At 34.8% G+C, this 27,768-nt stretch overlaps 3 protein-coding genes across 5 annotated transcripts in view; 2 read left to right on the top strand and 1 right to left on the bottom strand.

Annotated features, from left to right (window-relative positions):
- LOC131328050 (uncharacterized) overlaps positions 1-12,621 on the top strand; it is a 32,189-nt gene extending 19,568 nt beyond the window's left edge. The window contains exon 7 of one of the 2 annotated variants that reach the window (XR_009200345.1): positions 12,472-12,621. Coding sequence is in view for 1 of the 2 variants with exons in the window: in XM_058361178.1 (XP_058217161.1) it covers positions 12,472-12,484 (13 nt within the window). In the remaining variant the exon portion in view is untranslated. The remainder of the gene's footprint in view (positions 1-12,471) is intronic. The other variant, XM_058361178.1, reaches the window with a different exon arrangement.
- On the top strand, positions 486-8,944 carry LOC131328054 (monooxygenase 1-like). The gene is made up of 6 exons (XM_058361187.1): positions 486-665; positions 1,685-1,851; positions 3,945-3,975; positions 6,127-6,295; positions 6,408-6,636; positions 8,359-8,944. The coding sequence occupies exons 1-6, from the start codon at positions 547-549 to the stop codon at positions 8,892-8,894; spliced, it is 1,251 nt and encodes a 416-aa protein (XP_058217170.1). The 5' UTR covers positions 486-546; the 3' UTR covers positions 8,895-8,944.
- Positions 10,135-23,504, bottom strand: LOC131328049 (oligopeptide transporter 4-like). 2 transcript variants are annotated; one of them, XM_058361175.1, is made up of 6 exons: positions 22,880-23,500; positions 18,754-18,851; positions 13,673-14,236; positions 12,685-12,937; positions 12,046-12,228; positions 10,135-10,934 (listed from the first exon to the last, which is right to left on the bottom strand). In XM_058361175.1, the coding sequence occupies exons 1-6, from the start codon at positions 23,417-23,419 to the stop codon at positions 10,320-10,322; spliced, it is 2,253 nt and encodes a 750-aa protein (XP_058217158.1). In that variant the 5' UTR covers positions 23,420-23,500; the 3' UTR covers positions 10,135-10,319. The 2 variants fall into 2 exon arrangements, with proteins under 2 accessions (XP_058217158.1, XP_058217159.1); XM_058361176.1 differs by lacking the exon at positions 13,673-14,236 and having other exon boundaries at positions 22,880-23,504.
- Between the last annotated feature and the right edge of the window lie 4,264 nt (positions 23,505-27,768).

Genomic DNA, 27,768 nt, shown 5'->3' with positions numbered 1-27,768 from the left:
GTGCGATATCGTGTAGAAATAACAACTTTAAACAAATAAAAGCCACAAATTAGAGGATTAAAGCCCCAAGATCATACGATCTTGGGTGCTAATCAAACACTCAAAAAAACACTCATAGTTCTCGATCAAATTTTGATGATCCGAGCCGCTCAATATGATCAGAACAAGATTTTAAGGGTACCCGCTAGAAATCAGCAAAAAAAAATGACCGGGAAGGGCTTGATCCGAACAGTTTCGAATAGTTTTTTATTGAACGGTTCAAATAAAAACTGCTCAAATCAAGCCTTTCCCAGCCATTTTTTTTGCTAATTTTTAATCAGCACCCTTAAAATCACATTCTGCACACATTGAACGGTTCGGCTCATAAAAATTCGATCGAAAACTATGAGATTGAGATTTTGGGTGTTTTTTTAGGTGTTTTTTTGGGTGTTCCTTGAACTGCCCCCTATATATAGATGACCACACCAAAAAGAAATACTACTACAAATTAACCCCTCCAAAACACACACACAAACATAGGGAGAGAGAGACCGGTGGGCCGGGATCATGGAAGTAAGAAGAGGAGGAGCTGCGGGCAGCGGCGAGGCGGAACATGAACATAACAGAGACATAATAATAGTTGGGGGTGGGATATGTGGCCTAGCAACTGCCCTTGCCTTTCACAGGTACCGTCAACTACCTATCACCACCACCATTTATACATGAATACATCGATTAGCTTCCCTTAATACTTTGCTGGAATCAAGCGATGCTTCTCAAGATTGGAGAATTCATTACTGGGATTGATAATATGTTTTGATAGCCTACTTGTCAGTTAGGTTTAAATTGGGCTTGATATGTGTAGACTTTGGTATGTTTTGTGGGTTGCAGTTACCACTTTTCTTTGTGTTTTTCAAGTTGAACTCTTATCAACTTGTGGATTGAGATGCAAATGATTGTCACGGGACAAGGTGCATGTCAACATAGGTGGGATGTTGTCTTTGCGTTGTGATGTTTTCTCTTAGCCTTTTATCTATACTCTCCATTCCTCTTCTATTAATAAAATTCTTCTTCACTATTAAAAAAAAAGCTTCCCTTAAAATACCAGTAGCAACAAGAAACCACTGCAATGCAGTTGGTAATTGTCTCATATATAGGCCTCCCCCCACGGGTGTGATCGGGTTCAGGGCTATGGATACTCTGAATTTCTTATAAACTACTAACTATATATTCCCCAAATTCCGCTGATGTATAAATTGTCAAAAAAAAAAAAAAAACCAGAAGCAGAAGCAGAATTATACATGATGTGTCGACTTACCCCAGAATTTTGAGTAATTAGAAGGTAAACTGCACTGTGTAAATTCAAGTTCATGCGCATGCCACATGAATGAGAGTTTTTTTGTTTTTCCTCAGCAAAAAAAATTATTAATCTTTAAAGATGCTTACAAAGATTAAACATACAAAGGGCACAATGGCAATTGCCACCCAAAGCCCAAAAGATGAAGGCGAGAAGCCAAGCAAAATCAAAAGAAGCATATACTGATCGCATTCGTAATTAAATCTCATAGGAGTAATATTTTGACATTTTCTTTATTTGAATATTGACGTGGCATTCGACTGTAATTAAATTTCGAAAATAGTAGTAATTAATTAAATTGGGGGATTAATTAATTAATTTGCATTTATATATAAAAAATGCATGCAGGAAGGGTATTGAGAAAGTAGTGGTATTAGAGAAATCGGAGAAACTGAGAGCCACAGGAGCTGGTATCATCACACGGCCTAATGGTTGGCGAGCTCTTGATCAACTCGGCGTTGCCGCTAAACTCAGACAAACTGCTGTTCCCATTTCTAATATGCAAGTACTTCAATGTCTACCCACATCAGTTGTTTGTTTGTTTGTGTTTTTTTTTGGTAACGCAGACTATCCCCGAGCCATCTAATCCCTGCAGCTTCTCTCACAGTTATTTCACACGCTTACGCTTATGGGTGATGTGGCATCAAGAGCTGTTAGCAAGAAAAATCAAACATGAGACCTTATAGGATGAAGCAAATACCTAAATCTCATACCAAGACTACTTGGCCAACCCCTTGGGGTTCACATCAATTGCTATGTGCTCCCTCTGTCCGAATTCTTTAGTCCATTTTGGGGTTCCGTGTCACTTTTCAATTAATTATATCTTCCAATCTATAATCTTTTAGGTGATTTTGAAAATATCATTTAAAAAAGCTCATTGAGATCTATCAAACAAAATTCATATTGTATATAAAAAGTAAAACCAATTAAAAATTATAATTAATTTTTAATTTGAATGGGATATGACAAAGGAAAAGACTAGCGACGGGGTAAGTAATACTCCCTCCGTCCCAAAATGCTTGTCCGGTCCGCAAAACGGAGTATTAAAAATAATACAATTTTTAAAAGAAAAAATCAGAAGTTTTTTAATAACTTACTAGATATCAATGAGTATTTTTAATTTGTGAAAAAAGTTTAAATTTATTTTTAACACTCCATTTTACGGACCGGACAAACATTTTGGGACGGAGGGAGTACTTATATTCAACCTATCCCTAATAATAGTATATGTATATGTATCTGGATGGTACAAGCCCTGGTATTGTACTTATGTCAATTGCATACCGACGCATAGGGCTAGCCCTTGCCATACACCCACTAGGTCACCACCTAGCCCGGCTCCTGACTAGCTAAAAATTAGTCTTTTGTCCCAATTTGCTTGTCGGCTCTTTTGGAAAAGCATGTTTTTATGGATAGAATGATCGATGAAAATATAATTTTTTTTTTACTCAGCTCAATGAAAATATAATTGGTATTGATTTTATCAATTTATCCCTATACTTTACGATTTGACATGACACTTTCATGACTATTTTAGGACTCAAGTCTCAACCGTTTATCTATGTGCATGGTTCCAAAATCACTCCCCTTGGTATTATTAAATTCAGGCCTATTACTCTTTTATTGAAGACAAATGGAGGGAGATTTATTCAAAAATCCCTCATATTTATCTTTTTTGAGCTCAAGCACAAATACATTTTGCAATCAAATATAAGGATAAATGTGCCTCTGAAAGTGCCTAAAACCTATATTACCCTATGAAAATGCCTAAAACCCTAGGGTATCCCAAGAAAGTGCCTAAAATCCTAAGGTAACTTATTAAAGTGTCTAAACCACTAAAACTTAAAAAAGTGTACCCTAAAACCCTATGAAAATGTCTAAACATGTTTTGGCCTTATGGCTAAAAAACTCTAAAAGTTGAAGGATTTCCACTAAAAACTATTTTGCTGGCATCCTTCCCGTAAATAAAAACTATTTTACCGTCCTTATGGCTAATTTTCTCTTTTTTAAATAAAACCAGTTAACTGTGTAGCGACAAAAACATGTTCTATGTTTTGTGATCCTTGTGATAATTGAATTTAGAGAAAAATATGCAGGGGCCTCATTTTTTATCATCGCCTATGGTCTCAAAAATCTCAGGGCCAACATGCTTATCTATGCATACAATATACTAAGCAAATGTACTTTTCAAAAATAAAATTAAACTCTCTTCTTAATTCTCTCTTCTATGTGGCATTCTCCTAATAAAATTTGTTGTCTTCTCTCTCTTTTCTCTACACTTTACAGAACACCAAAAGTTAAATATAAAAAGCTAGGAAAAAGCTTTCAAGCTTCCATTCATGCTCAAACATTTTCTCATTAAAACTTTTACATTTAATATTAAATCATAAATTAACGAGGGGTAAAACCATGACAACGAGACTTTTCCCGTTGCCATAAATACCATTGAGCATAATAGGATTTTTCTTTTTCTTGTCTCCGTGCATAGCACAAGTACGACGCTTGTACATACGTAGATATACATGGATGAATGTAGATGCATAGCTTCAATTTATTAACTACGAAACTAATTTGTATATCGATGCCAGGGCGCCACATATACAACTAGACAAGGGCGAACGGAAAGAATTTCTATTAGGGTAAGCCTTAATTTCTGGTTTTTCATTTTTTTTTTATTTTTGTTGTCAATAATTCTCATTTATGCTGCCGTTATTTCAAACTCTCTCTAGCACTTTCAAGCAATGAAGGTGATTAGGTGAGAAGTAAACTGTTCCAATGCTGAAGTGTGCATTAGATTTTTTTAAAAAAAAGCCGCATTAGATTTTAAAAAAAAAGAGCCAGTGGCAACTTCAAGAATTTGTTACAAGATGTTTAAAAATTAGAATAAATCAATCGACTAGCTCTATTAATCAACCATATATATATTACTCCTTATTCATAAAATTTTATATATTACTCCTTCCGTCCCTTTTTTAGAGTCCAGTATTTCATTTTGGGATATCCCTTAATAAATGTCCATTTTGTAAAGTTAATAGATAAAAGTTGGTGCATTTTCCATTTTGCTCCTAAAAGTAAATTTTATTTTGAAAAGTTAGTGAGTAAAAGTGTAATGATGGAGAGGGTAAGTAGGAAAAGTAGAGATAAAGTTGATGTGAAATGTGTAATGGTGATATTTTCTTAATAAGTTGAAATTACGAGGCAGGACACTTAAAAAGGGACGGATGAAGTAATAAAAAGAGTTCAAATGAAAATATAGAAAGTACCCATCATTTTACAATTATTTTCGATGAGTATTCATATTTTGATCCAAGCAGATTTAATATCCATTAATGCACTAATATTATGTTGAGAGAAATGGTGGGTACGTAATACGTTAGCGTGGGCTTTTCTTGGAGACACACTCTTTGTATTTCTTCTCTGTCATTAGGATGATATGACAAGATTTTTTTGTTGTAGTCCTGAATTGGAAGCCAAATTATTCAAGTAAACAGGACTTCGTTTAGAGAAATCTTAAATGTTGCCATCAATAAAAAAATTTTGTGGAAGATAAACCTTGAAACCTAGACAGTGGCGGATTCAGGAATTTGACATAGCGGAGGCACCAATTTTTTTTGTAACCGTAATTTCGAGTTACAGTTAAGCACATTTATTCCAAAATAATTTTAGCATTCATGATAAATTAACAATTTTAAAGTATATATGTATTTTAATAATTAGCTACTTGGGCAAACTTGCGTATCTTGACTATATGCATTATCACATGTTCATCATATATTTTTCTATTACTAACTCTACTATTACAGTTTTGGGGACAAAAAGTATACAAATGCAATGTAGAGTAGACTCAAACCCATGAATAATAAAATAAAAATCAAGGTACGCACTACTATTTTCTATTGCCTTTTAGAAAGAAAAAAAAACACATTTTTACTCTGCCTTTTGGGAAAAAGGAAGAAAGAACTGCAAGAGCACACGAATAGAGTCTCGAACCCACCATCTCTAGTTAACCAAGAGAGCACTTAACCATTGTACCAACAACCAACTCCTTACGTACATTGATTCAACATAAATGATATATATACAAAACTGCAAAAAAGAATTTTTTTCCTTTATAAGTGCGTGGGGACACGTGACCCCACGTGCCCTATGGTGGGTCCGCCCTACCTAGTTGAATTTATTAATTTTTTTAAAATTGTCCTTAATTCCATAACCTAAACAGTAAATATTAAATAAAGTTAATGTTATGAATCCTAAATTAGTACATTTAGATTGTATATATGCACTAGACATGAACTCCACCGGCGTTGGGAGAGAACGTGACATTATATCAATACATCTTCTGCTGCATGGGGCCTCCTATTTTGAGAGGCCTCAACTTTTACATGTGTATCTATATATTTGGCAAGTTTTGAGTTTTCACAACTACTTAATTTAATATTTCATATTTGCGTATTATTTTTGTCAAGATTTATTACACGACAATGGTTACTCTCTCATATTTCAAAATTCAACCATTACATTAATTACGCACACTGGATAGTACTAAAATAATATTTTTAAAAATATTATACCCAAATATGATCACTAAAGCATTAATGATAAGTTGTATCATAACCGTAGAGTTCAAATGGATTTTTATTCAGGTCGTCCCTGTTAGCTCGTCCTTGGTAAGGCAAGGTCACTTTTGGTGTTTAATGAAAACTCGTGTACCTAGTTGGTAATCTGCAGATTGATCATATTTTCTTCTTCTGGTAAGATAATGTATGCTCTTGATCTAATCTTTTGGGCAGGGATGGAGAAATGCGATGTTTAAAACGAGCCGATCTCATGCAAGCTTTGGCCGATGATTTGCCTCCCAACACTCTACGTTTCGGGTGCACCGTGTTGGGTATCAAAGTAGATCCTTCTACTTCCTACCCCACAGTACACTTAGATGACGGAACTGTTCTTCATGCCAAGGTCAATTTCTATCTGTATCCATAAATAAGCTCCACAAATCCACCAGAACCTAAATTGATCGATCGAATTCCGATTTTGAACACTTACTAGTCTTTGCTAAAAATTAAAATAGGTTGTGATAGGATGCGATGGAATAAACTCAGAAGTGGCAAACTTTCTTGGAATGAATTCTACAAGGATTTTCTCTACTTGTTCAGTCCGAGGTTTCACAAGTTATCCCAGTGGCCATAAATTTGAGAACAAATTTGTTAGGTTCAGCAAAGGCGATGTTCAGTTAGGGATTTTGCCAGTCAATCGCAACTTGGTTTACTGGTTTATCACTCGCCGTTGGACTTCTCAAGGTACGTACTCATTATTAGGACCGTAAATGAACTGATCCTCAATTTTAGGCTCGTTTCATAAATGAGTCGATCATAAATCTAGCAGTATTCGGCTCAATTAGGCTCGTGAACCTGAAATATGCGTGTATCATAGAATTATATATTATGAGAATTTTGTATATGTACATAATAAAAAATTTAGAACTTGTACAAGTATAAACATTACAATTACTAAAAACTTATTTATGTATACGTTTTAATTGTTTTATATATGTATGGATGTATTTATGTATATAGTGTAAAATTTTATTTGCATTTTTAGACCTATATATGAGAGTATATATATATATATGATATTACTGGCCCCTGCGCTAAGGCTCGTGAACAAGCTCGAGTTCGACTCAAATTAACATTGGAAAGCTCGGCTCGTCAAATTCTTATTGAGTTCGGCTCGAGTTTGACTTCATTTAAAAACTTAACGAACGAATTTTGCCTCTTGCTATATTGGGCTTTGTCCCTCTAGCTCTATGTTTCCAACTTTTGGTTGGATTCCCTTTCCTTTTCCCTAATAAAAATGTTACTTTTGCCAATAATAAAAAAAAAAAAAGGCTTAACATACGAATTTGAACATTCTAATATTCGGCTTGTTTACAGCCCTCTGTTATACCTATATCAAATCCACGATCCAAACACAGTCTTAGAGCATGTACATGAGACCATAGTTTTAAATATCGGCCGATACGGTACGTATCGGCCGGTTCGTACCGGTAGTTTGGACTTCCGGTTCGGATATGGGCCGATATATCGGTGAGACTGAAATTCACAGGCGAATCGGCCGGTTCCCGATACGTATCGGTATATAACCGATTTTTGGACCGGTACGGCCGGTACGGCCGGTACGTATCGGTTCGGAAAAAAAAAAATTTCTTATTGAAACTTCAATGTTTATTTTAATGTCTTTATCTTATTTTTGCTATTTATGTCAATTATATCGAAACTTATAATGTTGCATTTTTCTCATATTTGTAAAATCTTATTGACTTGCGGGTTTTGATAAATTATCGGATATTTCACATGAAGAGAATGGGCTATTACATGTCTTAAATTAATTAAAATGTGATAATTTAAGCCAATGTTTGGGGCAAAAGTATATTTTTCAAGTTTTATACGTGTTGCTGATGATTTTTAAAAATTCACGACCGCGACACCCGATTCCTGCGACGTATCACCGATATGTCCCGATACCGATATACCGCGACCGATACCGCGACGGCGACCGATACCGCGATTTAAAACTATGCATGAGACTAGCAAAACCCACCTTTGTAGCTGTTTTACCGAATCAAAGGTTCAAAAACAGCTTGCAGTAGTCTCTGCAAACCTAAAGCTATTTTTCCTTTTTGAAAAATCCTCTCCACATCTACCGAGCAACTATTCATGAGCAAAAGAGTAAAATATTGTTCTTTCTCTTACTCCTCTGTCCCACAACCACTCTGCCCGAGTACCTTACCACATGTGGAGTATTTTTTTATACTGTTTAATGGGAATAGAGAGGAATGGTAGAGAGGTTGGTGTGGTGGGATTGAAAATAATAGATAGGTAAAGTAAAAAAGGTACTTTTTTACTAGGTATTTAAGCTATTGTTGATGTACATGCTCTTATTAACTGAGCAGTCAGATTTCACACTATTAGTTCCTCTGTTTGAAATTTTAATTACTTTTTCTTACTCTTACTGATAAGCAGATTCAGTTGTTTCAAACGATCCGAAGCTCATTATACAATCAAGTATCAAAGCACTATCAGGTTTCCCTGAAGAAGAGGTAGAGATGGTAAGGAATGGCGACCTCGATCAGTTATTTCTCAATCAATTGCGTTATCGCACACCGTGGAACTTGTTACTAAGGAGAAGGTTTGGAGAAGGGAGTGTTACCGTGGCGGGAGATGCAATGCATGCCATGGGGCCATTCATCGCACAAGGTGGCGCTGCCGCATTGGAAGACGCCGTTGTGCTCGCTAGGTGCTTTGCGGAAACGATAGGTGGGATCGGGATCCATGACCGGATTTCGCACAGAGAATGGAGAATGAGGATTGAAATGGCCATTCACAAGTACGAGAAGGAGCGGAAGATGAGAGTGGTGAAATTGTCTGCCCAGACTTTTGTGATTGGGAAGATACATGATAGCTCATGGCTGCCATTGAAGCTGATATGGATTGCCCTCATGGTCATCCTCTTCCATCGTCCACATTCGCACACCCTATACGATTGTGGCCAACTCTGATCGAGCAGCCATTGCTCTGCCAATAACCATTACTGTACGTTGGAACTAATAATTTTGGTTATGACTTTTCATATATATTGTAGCTGGGAGTTTTTTTAAAGGAGTGATGAGTTTCTTTCGTTACTCCTATGAATAATCATGTAATCTAAGTCCTTTCTTCCTATGAGTGAAATAAATTTCCAAGTCTTCTCCTATATTGTCTTCTCCAATTTGTGTGTGTGTGAAATTATAAGATCTTGACAGTTGCCACCATATGCTTGAGAGCAAAAATTTGTTCATGGACATTGATGAATCCATAATGGAAAAAATCACTTTTGGAGATTCTTCTCATATTCTGGTGAAAGGTGTAGCGCCATGAATTTTTTGCTATGACGTTCCCCGTGGATAACGGTAAGAGAAAAGACTCGAATTTATGCGACGAACGTAAAAATGAGTTTCGACAATCACCCCTAAAGACATTCCTAAAGAAGATGTCTTTAGGAAATCAATTGCTTGAAAATTTGTTTTTATTTACAAATGATTCCTTTTTAGATTTAGTCTACGAAATCAGAGATGGGTCCGGAGATTTACTGTTACGATGGAAAAGTTTGAACTTGTGGGTCAAGGCAGGGAGCAATAAATGCTCTGCTAACTCGCGGGTCATGGCAGGGATCAAAATTTTAAACCCAGTTTCGTACTTCTCGTTCAGTCTTTGTGTAGTTTTTTTGCATATCACGAATTGAGCTTATGAAAAATGTTCCTATTTGGTCAGCGCGTAAAGGAAGAAGGTGAAAGGCAGAAATGGCGATTGATTTGCCACTCTGTGAGGGTTTGGCTAAACTTCCACTTATGCTTCATATTGCTTAGCAATGATCTGATGTAGCTCTTACTATTTGCTTGTCACTGAAGCCTTCAACATTGATAGCCTCAGACACAACAGAGTGGTACTATGTGTGTGCAAATGAGAAACGCGTCAGGCATTCACTCCTGCTTGAGCTATTACCCGGCGCTGGTGTCATTGCAAGACCATGGGGGAGACGTAGAACTAAGAATTTCGGAACAAACCTAATATTTTCCATATTTGCACAAGGTGTACATGTTTTTCTTATGCTCAAGCCTGTGTTTCATGTTAAGACAATTATATCGTAGACCCTGACGTATATCACGTATGGAATGCCCCTGCCTTTGTTAGGGATTTATTTGGGCTGCATCTAGCATCATGATGTTGATGCATTGCTGAGTCTCCACCTTTACTCACCGATTTATTTATCTAGCTCTTGGGGTTTGATTCTTCATTTACAAGCAAACTTGGTACGAAACAAAGTAATATCTTGTGTAAAATACAACCTTGTGGGATCAATGTTTTTCCTAGCCATCGTGTGACTTGCTAAATTTACTGCGACTTTCTTGGATCGAGACAATGTGTAGTGTACACGAGTTACTTAATCAGTACACTGGACAACCATCTACAACTATCCCCTTGGCTGTTGGACAAGTTGCCAAGTCACAATGTTCACCGAGCGTGCCCCACCAATTCACTGATTCATTTTCAATGCCGACTGAGAAGTAGAGCAGCACCGCCATAAAAGCAACTCCTGCATCCAGAGCTGCTGAAAGAACGTAGTTGTACCTCTGCCACCACTTCTTTCGGTAACGAAAGATGAAGAAATTGAAAATCGTTCCAACAATGATCCAAGAGGTGTAGTTTACTGCAGTTGCCGGTGGCATATTACCGGTTGCTCCTAGGAGGACCGGAAGATTAACCAGAGGAATCCAAGATTGGTTGGGAAATGTCTTGTGGAAGAGCCAAACTACAATTGGTCCCGCTGCACCAAAAACAAAGAACCAATTCATGGCACTGTAGATTCCAAGGCTTCCGAAAATCCGTTTGGGCCCCACCAGACCCCATATAACAGATGCATCGAAGAAGACCCGGTTGCCAGGGCATGTCCAAGGACTATTCTCTGGAAGGAGTTCATCCTGGCATATGTCTACAATAGAGTTGAGAAGCCACCATGCCACTGCCATGTTTATAGTACCAGCAATAGTGGTTCCTATGAACTGTCACGTACACATGCGAAACCTAATCGGTAATAAGTATCACCCACTATAATTGAACAATTGCCAAGTTTAATTTGAAGAAAAACAAGAACACCAAAAAACAATTGTCAAGTTTACCCACTAGAATGTGTGTTACATTGTTGTGTGAAGGCTAATAGGGGGCCACTGGTTTAGTGCTTAAATTTCAACCTACTAACCTTAAGCTTGGATTCAGGCCAAAGTACAACCACTTTGTGCATATAAGGTTAGGTTTGTTCCCCATCTACCCGTTCCAAGGCCCAATCACACATTAATGGGTACCAAAATTGGCATACTTGTTTTACATCTTTATTATTATTGTAGTGTGAATGCTCCCTCCACACTATCAAGGGAAAGTATTGCATAAGCCCAATGTGTTCCGTTCAAAAAAAAAAAAAAAAAAGCCCAATGTGTGAAGTATTTCTACCGGCCTATGTAGCAGGGACACGAGTACGAGACACAACAATTTCCAAAATATAGGGACACAGACACGGTAGGGGACTCGGTAGATTGTTTTTAGATAGCGTTTTTGGTTATTCATACCTAGATCATAACCACTATATATTTAGGTTATGACTCCTATTGAATTGCACTTTTGGTCAAATACATTTGAAGTAATAAAAATTTTACTCCGGAAAGCTTAAACAATCTATAGAACTCACCCTGTTGTATATCCATGTGTGTCCCGAGATTGTTTCACCATAAAAAAGTGTTAATTAATGGGAACGCCAAATGGCATGTCCCATATGTGTCATTGTGTCGTGTGTCCCGTCTGTTGTGTATCCTTAGAGTGTCAGACACAGATACAACGATCTCTAGGAGTGTCGGTGCTTCATAGCAGCAGCCCATTGTATTTCCTATAAGAAGAAAACTCTAAGTACACTTGGAGTTCCATTACAGTATGGAACTGTTCATGCTTCCTTTTTATTGCAGAGCAAGGATTGTCTTGTTTCTAGTTGGTTCCCAGTTCCCACTATAGTTGGAGAATCTAGATGCTCAATTGTGACGCATACCTAGATTTCTATTTCTTTCACATACACACGCGTAGTTTGTATATGGTGGATGTCATGTTTGTAGGCAAAACATTGTGTACCTGGACTAAGAACATCGATCTTGGAGGGATCTTCATGTAATGTCCCAGCTTGAAGTCACTGAGGAAAGAGACGGCCTGAGACATGCTCATGTAACCATAGACTTTGAAGCATACATTAGCTATTGGTCTTCCTGGATATATAAGACCCATGACATACTCTGTGATAATGTTCAGCCCTGGTGTCTGCATATAAAAGGTTAGAGCATTAGATGGACAGTAATAAGCAGATATTACATCAATGTCAAGGATCGACTTCGGGGTTGTGGATTTGGAGTCTGGGGCAGCCACTTTGATCAGCATTGAACGCCACCCATTTGTGTGTCTAGTTGTGTTTACCCTTTTCATTTAAATAAGCATAAAATGCATTTCTCGATTATGAATACAAACTGCTCGATTTTACAGTTGAAGATTTCCTATTTTCTACAGCTTCTACAAGTAGGAGTCCATGAACCTGGAATGGTATCTCAACCACTTGACCAAATGGCTTGAACTGTTGCACTAAGATAAGATGGTTCATTTTCAGCTTGTGCAGCAAAATGTGGCATTATAAGTATGAGCTTCAAATGATCCAATATCTACTTCTCATGCTGCAACGTAAGCACAGAAATGATGAGAGGCTAAAAGTGACTGCTGAGGTACCTGATTTGTCGTAGCAGTTATGATGCTGATTGGAAGGGTGAATACAAAGGCGATTAGGCAAGCAAATAGGAGTCCCCACCACGGGAGCTGAACCTGAGATTTCAAGATGGTGCAGAGTAATAGAGAGACAGCAATAGTCACTACGAGCAAAACGTAAAACCACCAGGAAGGAATGTCCTCGTATTTCCTCATCAGTTTTGTGTGGATGTCGTCCTTACCCTTATACGAAGCACAGTAACGTTCGTAGATCTCCCTGTGGAATAAGATTGTATTTCTTACCAACTTTCAGATCATATATAAATGGTTAGTTTTATATTGTTATCTGAAAGTTTAAGTTGCCAGAGAGAGGGGTAACTTTTTATCTGTATTCCAAATAGTTATCAAGGTGATCTTTCATATGGCTTGCTGTTGTAATGCATTCCTCTACATATGAGCATTACTTACATTTAGTAACATTAAGAACAGGTGGAATATTGGGAGTTAATATATCCACACAATCCATCCAAAATGAAAAACTTCAGAAAAATACTTAATGGTTTGAACTTTGAAGGCAAAACAATTACCAAAATATTTATACGCTGGTATTTGTCTTTTCGCAATTAAAATGCACAGTAAAATAGTTCGCGTAGTGTGTGCAAGATGATGTGCATCGTGTTCTCATCATATTCTACGTTCTTGTTTGTGAATATCAAAAGAAAACTAAATGTGTTTATTCGTCACTATTGCATTGTATGAACTCTAAATTAACCCACGTGAGCCTTCTAAGTTTCCATCACTCCTCCAAATATTAAACCTGTTTGGATTTTGTGCTTAATTGTCTGTGTTGTCTAAAAAAAAGGGGAAACTTGAAAGTACAAGACAATCTATCAGGCAAATTTCATTTGAACTGAAGCTCAAAAAAAAGTGTGTGCAACCATAATGATTTATCACATTTTGATCTTGATACTGATATTAGGCCTAACGGCATGTTTGAATGAGGAATATTTACCTTCCATAGAAGAGGGAAACATGCGAAAGTGTGGCTGCAATTGTTGCGAAACCAAACCCATAAGTTAGGGCGAAAAACATGCTTAGATGTATAGGTCCTTGCTTCCCATACTCAACCAGATCTATCTCAAACTTTTCATTCACAATAGCTGATATATTATACTGCTGACCTTGGCCTGTGAACAAGTGCGATGAGAAGATAGGAAATTTTCGAGCACCATACAAGCCTAGTCCCCAATAGGATACTGGAATTGCGATGTATAGGATCAAGACGTAGCCGATGAAGACATTGACAATGGAAAAGAAAGGGCTAATGAGGGGGCTGAACAAGAAGGATGAGACAGCAGACCAGTCGAGTGTTATGGCACCAACTCCAAGGCCTTTCATGCCTGATCCTATCTGTTGCGCTGTGACCGACTTAGGGAAAGCCCAGCAGACCCATGAGATGCTTGTAAGTGTTGGGAAGAGATATCCAGGGAATGCATACCAGGAAAAGCTGCAAATTAGTGCTACTACGAAGAACTTTGTCCTTGACATGCGTTTCTCGTCTCTTTCATGCAAAACCCTGAAAAATAAATATTAAATGGTTACCCATTGAGGTTTGTGAATACTAGAGAGCAAATGTACTAATAGGCACACAGTATTATTTTAGCTGTTCTTGTTGTTTCCATAGTTAAAATGCTCTTTTGGGGTGCCTGTTTTACTTGGAATATTTGGCTGTCACTGACCAGAAATACATTATACCATATTAGTACGTCTGAAATGAGGATGTTGAGATGAAGGAGTTTCTTCGGCCTTAGTAACAATGATAAAGTAGAAAAAGGTGATAAATTGTGTCTCAGAGTGTAGGGAAGGCTAGTTACGCTAGTACCTGTAGAAGAGGTTCGTGTGCGATGATTCTAATACTCTGAAGACTGCTGTGACTGTAGTTAAAACACCATATAAAACCTAGTTAAAAGGAAAACAGGCATCCATAGTTGTTTATGTTAAATTGTCAGCAACTATTGCAAACTGAAGATTTCAGGGGTTTGGAAACGGGTCCATCAAGTATAAAAACTCACAGATCGCCCTCTCTCAAATGACCTTGTTCGCAACAGAAATAAGGCAGACTTGATCAAGGTACAACAACATAATGCATACCAATTTGTGAATGGACTTGAACCCACAACTTCACCGAACAAGATATCTGGTATCATGTTACAATCTTTGTCTGGTTACTATACGTTGTTCAAGAATGTGCTGATTTTATTGTGTAGCTAAGTATGATGTTATAATTTGTTGTTTTAAGAATGAATATGAATGTTTTACGGAGCATTCATATTTGTCAAGAGAGAGATGAACACGAAATTAAGCAATGTTGATCGTAGGCGAGGGGATGAATATATCTTTTTTGCTGGTAGAACAAGGTGCTGAGTATGACTTTCATCATGTGCATTGTACCCAAAGACATGGCTCGTGGATCCTTGCCCAAAGATGAGACATGGTAACTAGCAATGTTTAGTTTTGCCTACTGGTAGCATTGATTGCAAGTGAGAGGAAAATTGAAGTTGCCATGAATTGATCCAAGTTGTGCCTCTCAAGTTTCAACTTCCCAAAAAATTTCATTTCTGTTAATCCACTCCTAAGTCCTAACTGTCCTATGTTCTGAAAACTTGAAAATAGACAGAACTTGCGCCATGTATTGGTAGTAAGGCCGAGAGACGCAAATTTTAAGAATATAGGATCCCGTGCCATAATTCTCATCTCCTCCACCATCATTGCTGAGGCAAAGAAAGCTTACTAGCGATGAAAGATTCTATCTACGATACTTGTTTGTCATTTCCCAAAAAAAACATTTGTTGATAACTCAAGGTGTCCAGGCTCCAACTTACAATGAGATTTACCTGAATTTCCACTACCTTTTGTGGGCATGGTGTCAATTACATAAATGATTGGCAAAACTTCAAAAAAAATATCAATCTAATCTGTTTTGTATGACGATTTTTTCCTCTTGTTTTCTTTCCAATAATTATTATACTATAATATCAAAGTGAAAAGGAGGAAGGAAAAAGAATGAAAGAAGAAAGAATATTATAATGAAAGTACATTAAAATAGAGAGTCCGGTGCAGTGTCCATCTAAAACGTTGATTAGCTACAATGAAGAAATGACCTTTTGATAATAACTTAATTGTAAAATTTGTTGAGACAATCTTTGTAAGATCTAAAATTAGCTGTTTTATTAAAAATATAGTATTCAATATATGTAGCTGTACATGTAGGACAGGAGGATAGACATATCAATATATGTAGCTGTCAATAAATCCGATTTCAAAAGATCTCTTTCTTTACTCCAAATTGTAAGATTTCTAAGACTAGATTGGTTGACTCATTCTAGTTGACTTATTACATGTGAATGCAATCACTTATTAGATGGGGGTTCAGATTGCCAGCTAAGTTCCGCCAAGGGCTTTTGTGGGATTTTTGAGTTTTCTTTCTGTTTTGTCCTTATTTAAATTTTGTTCCCGTATGTTAGTTTTGCGCCTAACTTTTGTAAATTATTAATTCGTTTCGTCAAAACAAATCAGAAAAGTGAAAAATTATGACTTTTACCCAAATGTTTTTGGAAATATCCAAGATAAAACTCAAAAATATTTGGGTAAAAATCATATTTCATTACTTTTCCGATTCGGTCAAGGCGAATCAATAATCAACAAAAATTAGGCGCAAAACTGACAAACACGAAAAAAAATTGAATAAGGACAAAACATAAATAAATAAAAATTTCAAAAATCTTTTACGAAACTTAGCCGTAAACAATAAAAAAAAAAATGCAAGTACTTTATGAGCTGTAAATTAACCCCGTGGAATGTGGATACACACCTAATAAAAAATAATAATCATCAATACATACCTAATAAAAAGTATTAGGCCCTGTTCCGGAATTGAAAGTAAGTACTTATTTTTTAAGAAAGCAATTTCAAGCTCAAAAATAATGTGTTTATACAAATAATTTTTCTAGCAATATGGATCTTGTTTGATAGATCTTATCGAAATCTTTTATACGGTGCAAAAAAATTTAAAAATATTTTTTTATTTACATTATTTTTGAGTTTAAAAATATAAAATAAGTACTTATTTTTTAAGAAGGTGTTCTGGAACGGAGCCTTAGCGCTCTAGATATCAATTGATTTTGAAAACTTCAAAAAGAAGTATAATGATAATTTGACATACAAAAGAAAATGAGAAAAATTAATGATGCAATATAAAAAGTGTAGGAATTTTCGCGCAATTTTAAAAAGGAATAGTGTCTTTTAAAATAAGTTTTGTGTAATGAGTCTTTCATCTCTATAATCAAATGACATACTCCCTCCGTCCCTTTTTTTGTGTCCAGTATTCCATTTTGGGTTGTCCCTTAATAAGTGTCCATTTTGTAAAGTTAGGGGGGTAAAAGTTAGTGTATTGTCTATTTTGTCCCTAAAAGTAGATTTTATTTTAAAAAGTTAGTGAGTAAAAGTGTAATGATGATGGGTAAGTAGGAAAAGTGGAGGAAAAAGTTGATGTGAAAGGTGTAATGATGATGTCTTTTTAATAAGTTAGAGTTACGAAGCAGGACACTTAAAAAGGGACGGAATGAGTAATAAAAAAGAGGGGAAAAGGACATGAGAAAGAGGAGAAGTTTTTCAGTGCCGGGTGGGTATCACGTCACCCGGCTGACGTGGTGCTCGAGCGGACACATTCAAGCCGTCCAAAAGTGTATTAGACGGTCCAAATTGAAACACTCTCTCTCCTCTCACCCCCACACTCTCTCTCCTCTTTCTCTCGTCAAATCTAAGTTGTCCAAAACCGAAATGGATGACCCGAATGCATTGAGCGGACACCACATGATACTCGCTCGGCATTGAAAAATTTCTCGAGAAAGAGACTCAGGCCCCGTTCCGGATTGAGTCTATAAAAAATAAGTACTTATTTGCAATTTTCAAGCTTAAAAATAGTAGGCTTACTGAAATAAAAAAATATGCAATATAGATCTTGTTTGATAAATTTTGATGAGATCTATCAAACCTTACAAAAAAAATTAAAAAATTATTTTTGTAAATCTATTATTTTTAAGCATGAAAATAAGTCCATATTTTTAGAGTACTTTTTTGATAAAACGGAAAATAAGTCCTTAAAGGGTGTGTGTTTTTAGTACTTATTTCTATAATTTTCTAATGGCTTAAATTTTCAAGTTAGATAAGTGGAGCAATGGACTCCCGCGAACCAGTCATAATGGGGAAAGAGGTGAAAGTATTTTTATTTATTTTTTGATAACCGAGTGTTTCGATCTTGACTAATAATTTCAAAGTCCTAAAGTTAATAATAAGTGTATAATCCTCCTCCAATGCCTCATAAGTTGTTTCCTGCAGACCGTGATTAAAGTAATACTCTCTCCGTCTCATTTTATATGTTCTTTTTTTATATTCGTGTCAGTTTTCAATCCGTTTATATCTTCCGATATGAATTTCTAAAAATATGTAATATGAATATTGTTTGATAGTTCTTGATTGGGTCTATAATACAAAATTTTCAAAATTATGAAAAATATTATAGATTGAAGATATAAACGTTAAAAGAATGATATGAATAACGAAAATGGACAAACAAAATGAGACGGATGGAGTAATTGACAATATATAAGAGAAAGGTAGGCAAAGTTATTAGTAAAAGGGGAAAAGGCCTAGTGGAGGACAAAGGGTGAAGGAGTAATTGACAATACTTAAGGGAAAGGTAGGCAAAGTTATCTGTGAAAGGGGAAAAGACCAAGTGGAGGACAAAGGATAAAATGAATAATTTGCAGTCCTGAGTTTCATATGTATAAGTTGTAGAGATTAAAGTGCACGGAGATTTCCTCAATTATCATTTTTTCTCAAATTGATTGAATTAATTTTTCATGAAGCAACTTGAAAAAATATTTTACAACTTGTCAACAGATCAGATCATTTGTGTCGGCAATGTACACCGTATGTACATCCCTCGATCGGTACTATAGGGCTCAGTTATGAGCGAGTAATAGGTAAAATTGACGATTCATTTTGAGAGGGAGTGATGGAGTGGTGGCTTACCGGAAAAGAGAGACCTGAACAAGATTGCTGGGCCACCACATGTGGGCGGGCTCCACCACATACTTCCTCAATAGCCCTGCCCACCCATAACCTAACACCTGCAAATTACACTTACCCACCAATTAATTATACTAGTACTAATACTCTGTTAACTACACCAAATCACACTCTAAAACGATTATATTATTGATAGTTCATTAAATTGTCAATAAAATAAGAAGAATAAAAACAAAAAATATAATTTTCGATGCACTTTAATCACTTTTCAAGGTACTTTAGCACATAGAAAATTGTGTTTTACTGTCATCTTCCTGTCACCCATTTTATTAGCATTTTTCATTCTAGAAAACTACACTGAAAAGAAAAAACAAAAAAACGTATTTGCACCGTTTGGCTGTTGTTTCAAGAATCCCCTTTCTCAGTTTATTTAGAAAAAAAAAAATTCACCAAGAAGACGTTTTAGAATGCAATGAGCATTTTTTACCCCCGTCACGGAAGGGAATTCCATTTCTGATGTTCCCGTCATTTTTTATTGCTCATATCTTTTAATTTATAATATGAGTTCAAAAATTTTGTATAATAAAACTAATTAAGAACCATCAAACAAAATTCATATTACATATTTTTGGAGATTCATATTAAAAAATATATAGAATTAAAATCGACACAACCATAAATAAATAAAAAGGCATTCTTTTTGGAACGGAGAGGAGTATTATATTAAAGCTGATTCTAATCCAACAAAGGAACAAATATTTTGAACCATGTGCTCGCAATGTTCAAAAAACAGAATCTTTGTTGACATAAAAAACAAAAGGATTACTTTTTTTTTGGTACGTCGGAAATTCCAAAAAAACCCGAAAGGATTACTGATTTCAAACTCCTCGTTGTTTTCTGAAAACACAAAACAGTCTACAATGCACTCTCTCGGTCTCATATAAGCTATTCGTTTTTTAAAATGGCGACATTTTTTCGTATCAAAATAGGCCCCGTTCAGCTAGATTTTTACTGAATTTTTAAAGTATTTTTAATTTCTCCTTTATCACTTTTAATTTTTTTTTAAAAAGTACTACTCCTACTTTCAGTTAGCAGAACGGGGCCTTACATTCCATCATTCTTGGAGAAAAAAATTCCCTCCAATTTAGAGAATAAATTAAAAATTCTATTTTAGTAAGAAAACAGTCAAAAAAATACTACTGTATATATGAATCCAAAAAAATGAACAAAATGGTTTGGTACTGACGCGAGGGACCACCAAACTGATTATAAAAAGAAAATTGCTACTCCCCCTTGACACACCCCCGGCCCCGCCTCCTTTTTTCCAGTTTACCCCCCGCCCCTCTCTCTCTCTCTCCCTTTTCTTTCTTTCTTTTTTTTCGGTTTCCTTTTCTTTTTTTTTTTCCCTTTTCTTTTCAGTTTGGTTTTTTTTTTTTTCATTTTATTTCCTTTTCTTTCTTTCCGGTTTGAATTTTTTTTTCTCTTTAATAATTGGTTCAAGTCTAATTCTAGGCTTTGTAAAATAATTAAGAGAAAAAAAAATGTTTCAATTGATCAAGTTTATACAACTGTTTTATTTTTCTTTTTTTGTCCTTTATAGATTAAAAAATATAGTTACGAAAATAAGTGATTCAATTTTCAATTCGTTTGAACCAGTGCAAAGATGTTATTTTTCTAATCATTTCATCCTAAATGGTTGTAATAAATTTTTGGCTTCAAGACCTTTCAATGGACACCCTAAGAGAGTCTTGAAACTAAATAATGAGTCTTAGAGTGTTTGTTGAAAGGCCTTAAACCAAAAAATTCATTATGACCATTTAAAATAAAATAATAAAAAAAACGATCTTTGCTCTGATTTAACTGAATTGAAAATTAAAGCACTTAATTCTTGAATTATATTTTTAAATATACAAATTGTGTATTTATAGAAATTAAATAAATAAGATATAAGTAATTAAATAAAAAAATAAATTAAAAAGTAGGGGACCTGAGGGCTCTGCTGTCCCCATTGGCACAGTAGCCCCTACGAAGCCCCTAAAACGTTTCCGTTTTAGTTTTAAAAAAAATAGAAACCAGCCATTTGCAATTCTATAGAGTAAAAACGTGATTTGAAGCAACATATTACTGAATCAGTTAAGAGGATTTATGCTAAATAATACAAATTTATTAAATTGTACTATAGTTAAAAAAAAGTAATCCTAAATATAACATTTGTATTCTGAATTAGTAAGTCGTTTGCAAAATACATTTCGTAATTAGTTCCCGAACACTAATTGTAATCTTAATGAATTTTTTTCTTCACGGCCTTTCAACGAGCACCCTAAGACTCATTATTTAGTTTCAAGACTCTTTTAGGGTTAGGGTGTTCATTGAAAGGCCTTGGAGCCAAAAATTTATTACGATCATTTAGGATGAAATGATCAGAAAAATAACATCTTTGCACTGGTTCAAACGGATTGAAAATTGAAACACTTATTTTCGTAACTATATTTTTTAATCTATAAAGGACAAAAAAAGAAAAATAAAACAGTCGTATAAACATGATCAATTGAAACACTTTTTTTTCTCTCAATTACTTTACAAAGCTTAGAATTTGACTTGAACCTATCATTAAAGAATAAAAAAATTCAAACTAGAAATAAAGAAAAAGAAATAAAATGAAAAAAAAAAATCAAACCGGAAAGAAAAGAAAAAAAAAGAAGAAGAAAACTGTAAAGAAAAAAAGAAAGAAAAGGAAGAGAGAGAGAGAGAGAGAGAGAGAGAGAGGGGGTAATTCCGGAAAAGGGAGGTGGGGCCGGGGGGTTTGTCAAGGGGGAATAGCAGCCCTCTTATAAAAACCCAGAAACTTTACCCAAAAGCCATATAAAAAAAACCGCACCACCACGGTACAGAAGCCAAAAAACCAAAACAAAAATCTCTAAAACCCATTTTCAAACCAGTCCTACTACACACAGCAAATTGTGCACAGATTTTGTTGTGGGGCCCATCACGGGTTTCACATAAATCATCCGAGCCGTTCATTAAATCTAAAATATTTTTTCAAAGATCTCTGTAAAAGATAAGCTCAATCCAATACCTATAGGTACTTCATCCAACCATCTAACTTTTCATTCAGATTTTCGGATAATGAAAAGTTATATGATTGGATCGAACACATATAGGTATCGGATTGAGATTATTTTTTACGGGGACCCTTAAAAAAATATTTTATATTTAATAAACAGCTCGAATGATTTGTGTGGGATTCGTGATGGACCCCGGCCACAATAAAATCTGTGCACAGATTGTATGTGTGTAGACTTTCTGTTTTCAAACTTCACCACAAGTCCAACTCAAGCTGCGTTCTCTTGAATTTAACTTAAATCTGCAAGTTTCGTCTTTATTTAAATTATTTCTGTATTTGTTAATTTTGTGTCAAATTTTTTTTGACTATTGATTCGTTTCGACGAGAGAAATTGAAAAAGTTTAAAAAAAATACTTTTAACCAAGTATTTAGAGCAATAATCACTTTTTTAGTAAAAATAATAATATTTTTGTTAAAAATTGGTTATTTCTCAAAATACTTGGTAAAAGTAAAAAAATTACTTTTCCGATTTCTCTCATCGAGACAAATTAATAACTCATAAAAATTTGATACAAAACTAACAAATGCGAAAAAAATTTAAATAAGAATAACTTTCAGATTTAAGGGTGATTTGGATTAAAAAGTGAAACAATAACCTTTTATTTGTCTTTATTCAAAAAAAATTCGCATTCGCTAGTTTTGCATCAAACTTTTGTGATTTATTAATTCGTTTCAGTGAGAAGAATCGAAAAACTAAAAATAATTGATCGAAACTCATAATTTTTTTTAAAAAGACAAAAAAAAAGTTATCTTATTGATTAATTTTTGTTTTTATTCAAAAATTTAAGAGTTTCGATCAAAAAAATTTATTTTTTCGATTCCTTTCGACGAGACAAATCAATAAGTTCATAAAAATTTGACGCAAAACATACAAATACAAAAAAAAATTAAATAAGAACAAAAAATAAGTTCCTCGACTCTTTAATCCAAACCAACCCTTAAGAGAACACAGCCTCAAAATTCAAAAAAAAAAGAAAAGAAAGAAAGAATTTACAAGTGATTTACCTGAGTAGTAATAACGAGGATCCAGCCCGCCATGAACGAGATTTTCCGCTGATAAAGCGCTTTTATAATGTTCACAATTCCAACAGCGTAAGCCGGCCCATTCCCGAAAGCGCTTCCGGCGTTGGCGAATATCGTGATGAGTACATGCTCCTTCATGTTGAACGGGCCCGGGTTGAGCGAAAACAACCGGTCCCCGCACCCGGGGATCCGGAACTTGGTTTCCGGCAGCACCGCGTGCAGGAGCCGGCCGATAGGGTGGGCGGCGATCTGGACCGTGATCTGTGTTATGACGAGCGGTTCGGTCCGGTACGAGAAGAATTGGTTGAGGAAAGAGAGGAGGCAGCAGGAGAGCACGCCCAGGAGCCACATCCGGAATGTCCATACGGGCAGGGTCGGATCGTCGGTGTTGGCCACGGTCAGCCGGACTTGTTCGATTGGAGAGACATCGTCGTCGTCATCTGTTTTCTTACTGCCGTCGTTGGCGGCGGCGGTGGTTATGGTGGTGGGTGGGTATGGGTGTTCTATCTCTAGAGTTCCCATGATAGAGTGATGAGAGAGAGGATAAGAGGACAGGAGAGGGGGGGATTGGGTTTATTTTTTTGTATGGGTAGGAAACGACAGTGGGAGGGATGAGTGGATTTTGTTTACTTACCGCAATTTGCAAGTCAGAAATGATTTGTGCACAGTAGTCTGTGCACGTAGCACAGCCCTTTGCAAGTTTATGGTTGACGGTGTGGACAAAATCAAAGTGATTGGGAGGTGATTGACAATTTTTTTTTTTTCCCACACGGTATAGTTAATAGGAGTTAAAAAGGTGTGTTAAATTAGCACAAAGGATGCATGAATTTTTCATAGCTCTAATCCCAAACTGTTCACGGAAGAGCTTAAACTTCCGCCTCCTGAAATGAGGGGAGTGATAGGCAACCAATTGTATTAGGCAGTGATTCATCAAGTAGCGATAGCAATTTAAAAATGATAGTATGTAGAAGAGACAGTCAAAATATGAACCGTTCATTATTGCTACTAATGATTCAAATTCGAGTGGAGTGTCTTCAAATTGGACCATATGATCCAATTCCTTTTCAAATGCAAATGCTCCCTGCATCCCCAATTTTTTTTTGTTTTAGTTAGCATTTTTTACTGTACTAAAAAGATTGTCTCATTTGACAAGTAATGAGGAAAGAGTGATGAGTTTACTCTTCTGCCCTTGCTTTTTGGAAACATGTATTCCCTCCGTTCGTATTTATTAGTCCCTTTTGGGATTTTGTGTCATTTTCGATTGTTTATATCTTTCAATATGAACTCCAAACAATATGCAATATAGATCTTATTTGATAAATCTCAATTAATTTTATTATTTTATGTTTTCAAAATTATGAAAAATATTATAAATTAAAAGATAAAATAATTTTAAAATGGCACAAATTTTCAAAATAGACCAACAAAGATGGGCAGAGAGAATATATGTAGTCACGACGTATTGAAGGATAAAAAATAAAAAATAAAGAAAATGACAACTACAATGATTATGTTCAGATGGATGGAGAAGAGGGTATTTATTTTTGTACATACCTATTGTCGACTCTTAGTAAAGTTCGTGATTTTTCCGTTCTAAATATTACTTCATCCGTCCCAAAATCTTTGATCTTTTCTCGCGTCGTTCTTTAAACTCTTATATCTTTCAATTTATGATATTTTTCATAATTTTAAAAAACAATTATTATAGATCTAATCGAAAACTATTAAACAAGATTCATATTGTATATTATTGGAGATTCATATTGGAAGATACAAGCAATTGAAAATTGACACAAATATCGAAAACGTCCAAACAATATGAGACGGAGGGAGTCGTAGTATTCAATTACGGGGATGTTTTTATGGTAGGCTCTATCAGTTCAAACCTATAATATTATGCTTTGGAAATCAGGGGTGTTTTCGGTAGTAAAAAATTTATAATTTTATATTTGTGGTTGAAAAGTTATTACGTGCTTTCGGTAGTGAATAAGTTTTTAAAAAATGTCAAGTTATTTCTGATAGTGAATAAGTTGTTGATGAGTTTATATGTAGAGTTACTGTAGCAAAAAAGTTTTTATTGATAACTTTTTTGTTAATGAAAACAATGGAAAGAAGCTAGTGTGACGTAGATGCTCTTAAACATTAATTAAGCTTTAATTGTTCATAAAACCCGGAGTGAAAAATACGTTTGCCTAAAATTTATTTTGTTGACAACTAAGAAGAGGGCAAATGGGTCGATGGAGGGCCACCAAAGGTGGTGGCTGATGTCCGAAAGGGGTGGTTTGAGGTGGGGGTGGCGGGTGGAAATGGTTAATGGCCGGCCTCCAGAAAATGAGAATATATTTTTAACAAAATTAAAAAAATGTTCACCACAATAATGTATCGATAAATAATGTAAATAATGGGTAAATAATGTATCGATATTTGATAAAAAGTGCTTTGATATTCGTAACAATGCATTGATATCCGTGAGATGTGCTTTGACACTCTAACTTGTTTGACATAGGCTCCGTTTGTTTAGGCGTAAAATATTTTTCAGTAAAATGTTTTACCTATTTTCCGGTGTTTTGTTGTGTAAAAAATGAGGGTGAGGGAGGAGAAGCTGTTGAGTAGGATGAGGAGTGAGAGGAAGAGAATGAGAAGAGCTTTGGCCGCCATAAATTGACGGTTTCAGACAAGAGAGAGAGAGAGAGAGAGAGAGAGAGAGAATCGATTGGAAAGTAATAGGAAAGGTGATTGGAAAGTAATAGGAAAGGGTGAGTAGACTTAAACATGCCCCACGGTGAAAAGAAGACTTTGTTTTTGAATATTTTTGGGGAATTTTTAGAATTAGCTGTCATAATTGTATAAATTTTGGGGGAATTTTTAGAATTTTTTTTGTAATTTTATAACTTATTTTTTTTCATAATAAAAATATATTTATGACATAATTATGACATCACGGTTATATAACGATTCAACCGCAGTTGAACCGGTGACCCATCCGCCCAGTTCGTCCATCGGTCCGAATTTCAAGTCATTAATTATATGCACATTATCCACCATCTAAAGGAGTGTGGTTAGCAAAACTCTAATCTAATTGAAGCCACCACCTTTATTTAGGAAAAAAGTACCATGCTAAGTTTATGTATTAAGAGCATCCACAATGGTATAATCAAAACAAAAAAGTTTATAAAATTAGCAACATTTACTCAAAAAGAGCTCACATTGAAATAACCAAACTTAGAAACATCTTAGCAACTCATCAAATTTTGGATATTGGATAATCAAAACTACCAACCTTTTGCCAATAATCAAATTTAATTGTCTTCACATTTCCTCAATCAAGTGTACTATCATTGCACAAAAACCCTTTCTTCCATTTTCAACATGTTTATTACAAAAATACTTGTAAAAACAGTTTTTATTTTTTTGCAAAAATAGTTTTTTTACACATTTTTTTTTCTTAAAACTGTTTTCCCAATTTTTTTAAACAGTTTTATTTTAAAACAGTATTTTTATTAAAACTTTTTTTTCAAAAACTGTTCTTTTGAAAAAAAACTTTTTCTATTCAAAAAATATATTTTTAAACTTGTTTCCGAAAACTATTTTTTTTAATCAAAGTTTTTAAAAAACTATTTTCTTTTTTTCTAATAACCTATTTTTATTAGTTTGAAAACTATTTTTAAAAAATTTATTTTTTATGTCACAATTTCTAGATTTTTATAAGTTAAAAATGTGATGTTGCAAGTTTTGGTTATTCAATTTTGATTGTACCATTATGGACCTCTATATTGCTATCCTTAACAACCCCTTAAAATGGATAATCAAAAGATGATGTGGCAACTTTTGATTATTCCACTGTGGATGCTCTTAAGCCACCACTTTTAAGAATCGAACACAAGCTTACGAGTCTAGCCCATTTGTTTACTTTTCCGTTTGTGGAAGATCTGCTAATATTGGCTTGGACGTCATGAGTTATAAAAAAATCTAGTTCAATTTGTGCAACTTAAGTATAAGAGTTGTAAATTCTTTGCATTCAAGGAGAAGACATTTCAGAAGATTCCTAGTTCAATTTAGGCCTAGTTTGGTATTATAAGTCAAATGGCCTTTTTTTTTATTGTTATTATTCAAAAAAAATTGCATTTGTTAGTTTTTCGTCAATTTTTTTTGGAAATTATTGCTTCGTCATAATGAGAGGAATCTAAATAGTAAAAAATTACGATCAAAATATTTTTTTTGTAAAGACGAAAAAATTGACTTATTAACTAATTTTTGTCTTTATTCAACAAAATTGAACAATGTGACATAATAGAATTTGACATCTTTTACTACAAATTACAACTAACAAGAAAGGCTTTTCCAGACACTTTTGTTTCAAATCTTTTTTTGAGGATTCATGCACTAAATTAGATGTATTGAAAAAGAAAGACATGCTTGCTGAGTGAATCCACAAGAGAAGTAAAGATAGGGGAATCATTTCACTTATATCTTTTCATTCATACTTCATCCATCTTTTTTTTTTAATCGCTTTTGGGGATTCCAGCTATATGAGGAAATATAATCATTGCATGTATAATCACCATATTTTTGTATTCTACCCTTCAATAATTGCATGAACTTTTTGTCCAATTGCTTTTTAAATTTTTTGTCAGTACTATTGACTTAAGAAGGGTAAAATAGAACTTTCATAATTATAACCTTTTTGGTTTGGAAGTGAGACAATATTTTTGGTACATCAAAAAGTGTTAACCGAGACTAAAAAATGGGAGACAGAGAGAGTAATAATCCATGAGATTTGAACAATATTGTTTACTAGAATTAATTTAAATTTTGTTAAACATGATCCATACTGTATATAAAAAGTACATCATTTAGAAAATATAAATAGT

Source organism: Rhododendron vialii, chromosome 5a (assembly GCF_030253575.1).
Source record: "Rhododendron vialii isolate Sample 1 chromosome 5a, ASM3025357v1".
NCBI lineage: Eukaryota > Viridiplantae > Streptophyta > Magnoliopsida > Ericales > Ericaceae > Rhododendron > Rhododendron vialii.
This window is presented reverse-complemented; position numbering and strand designations above follow the sequence as displayed.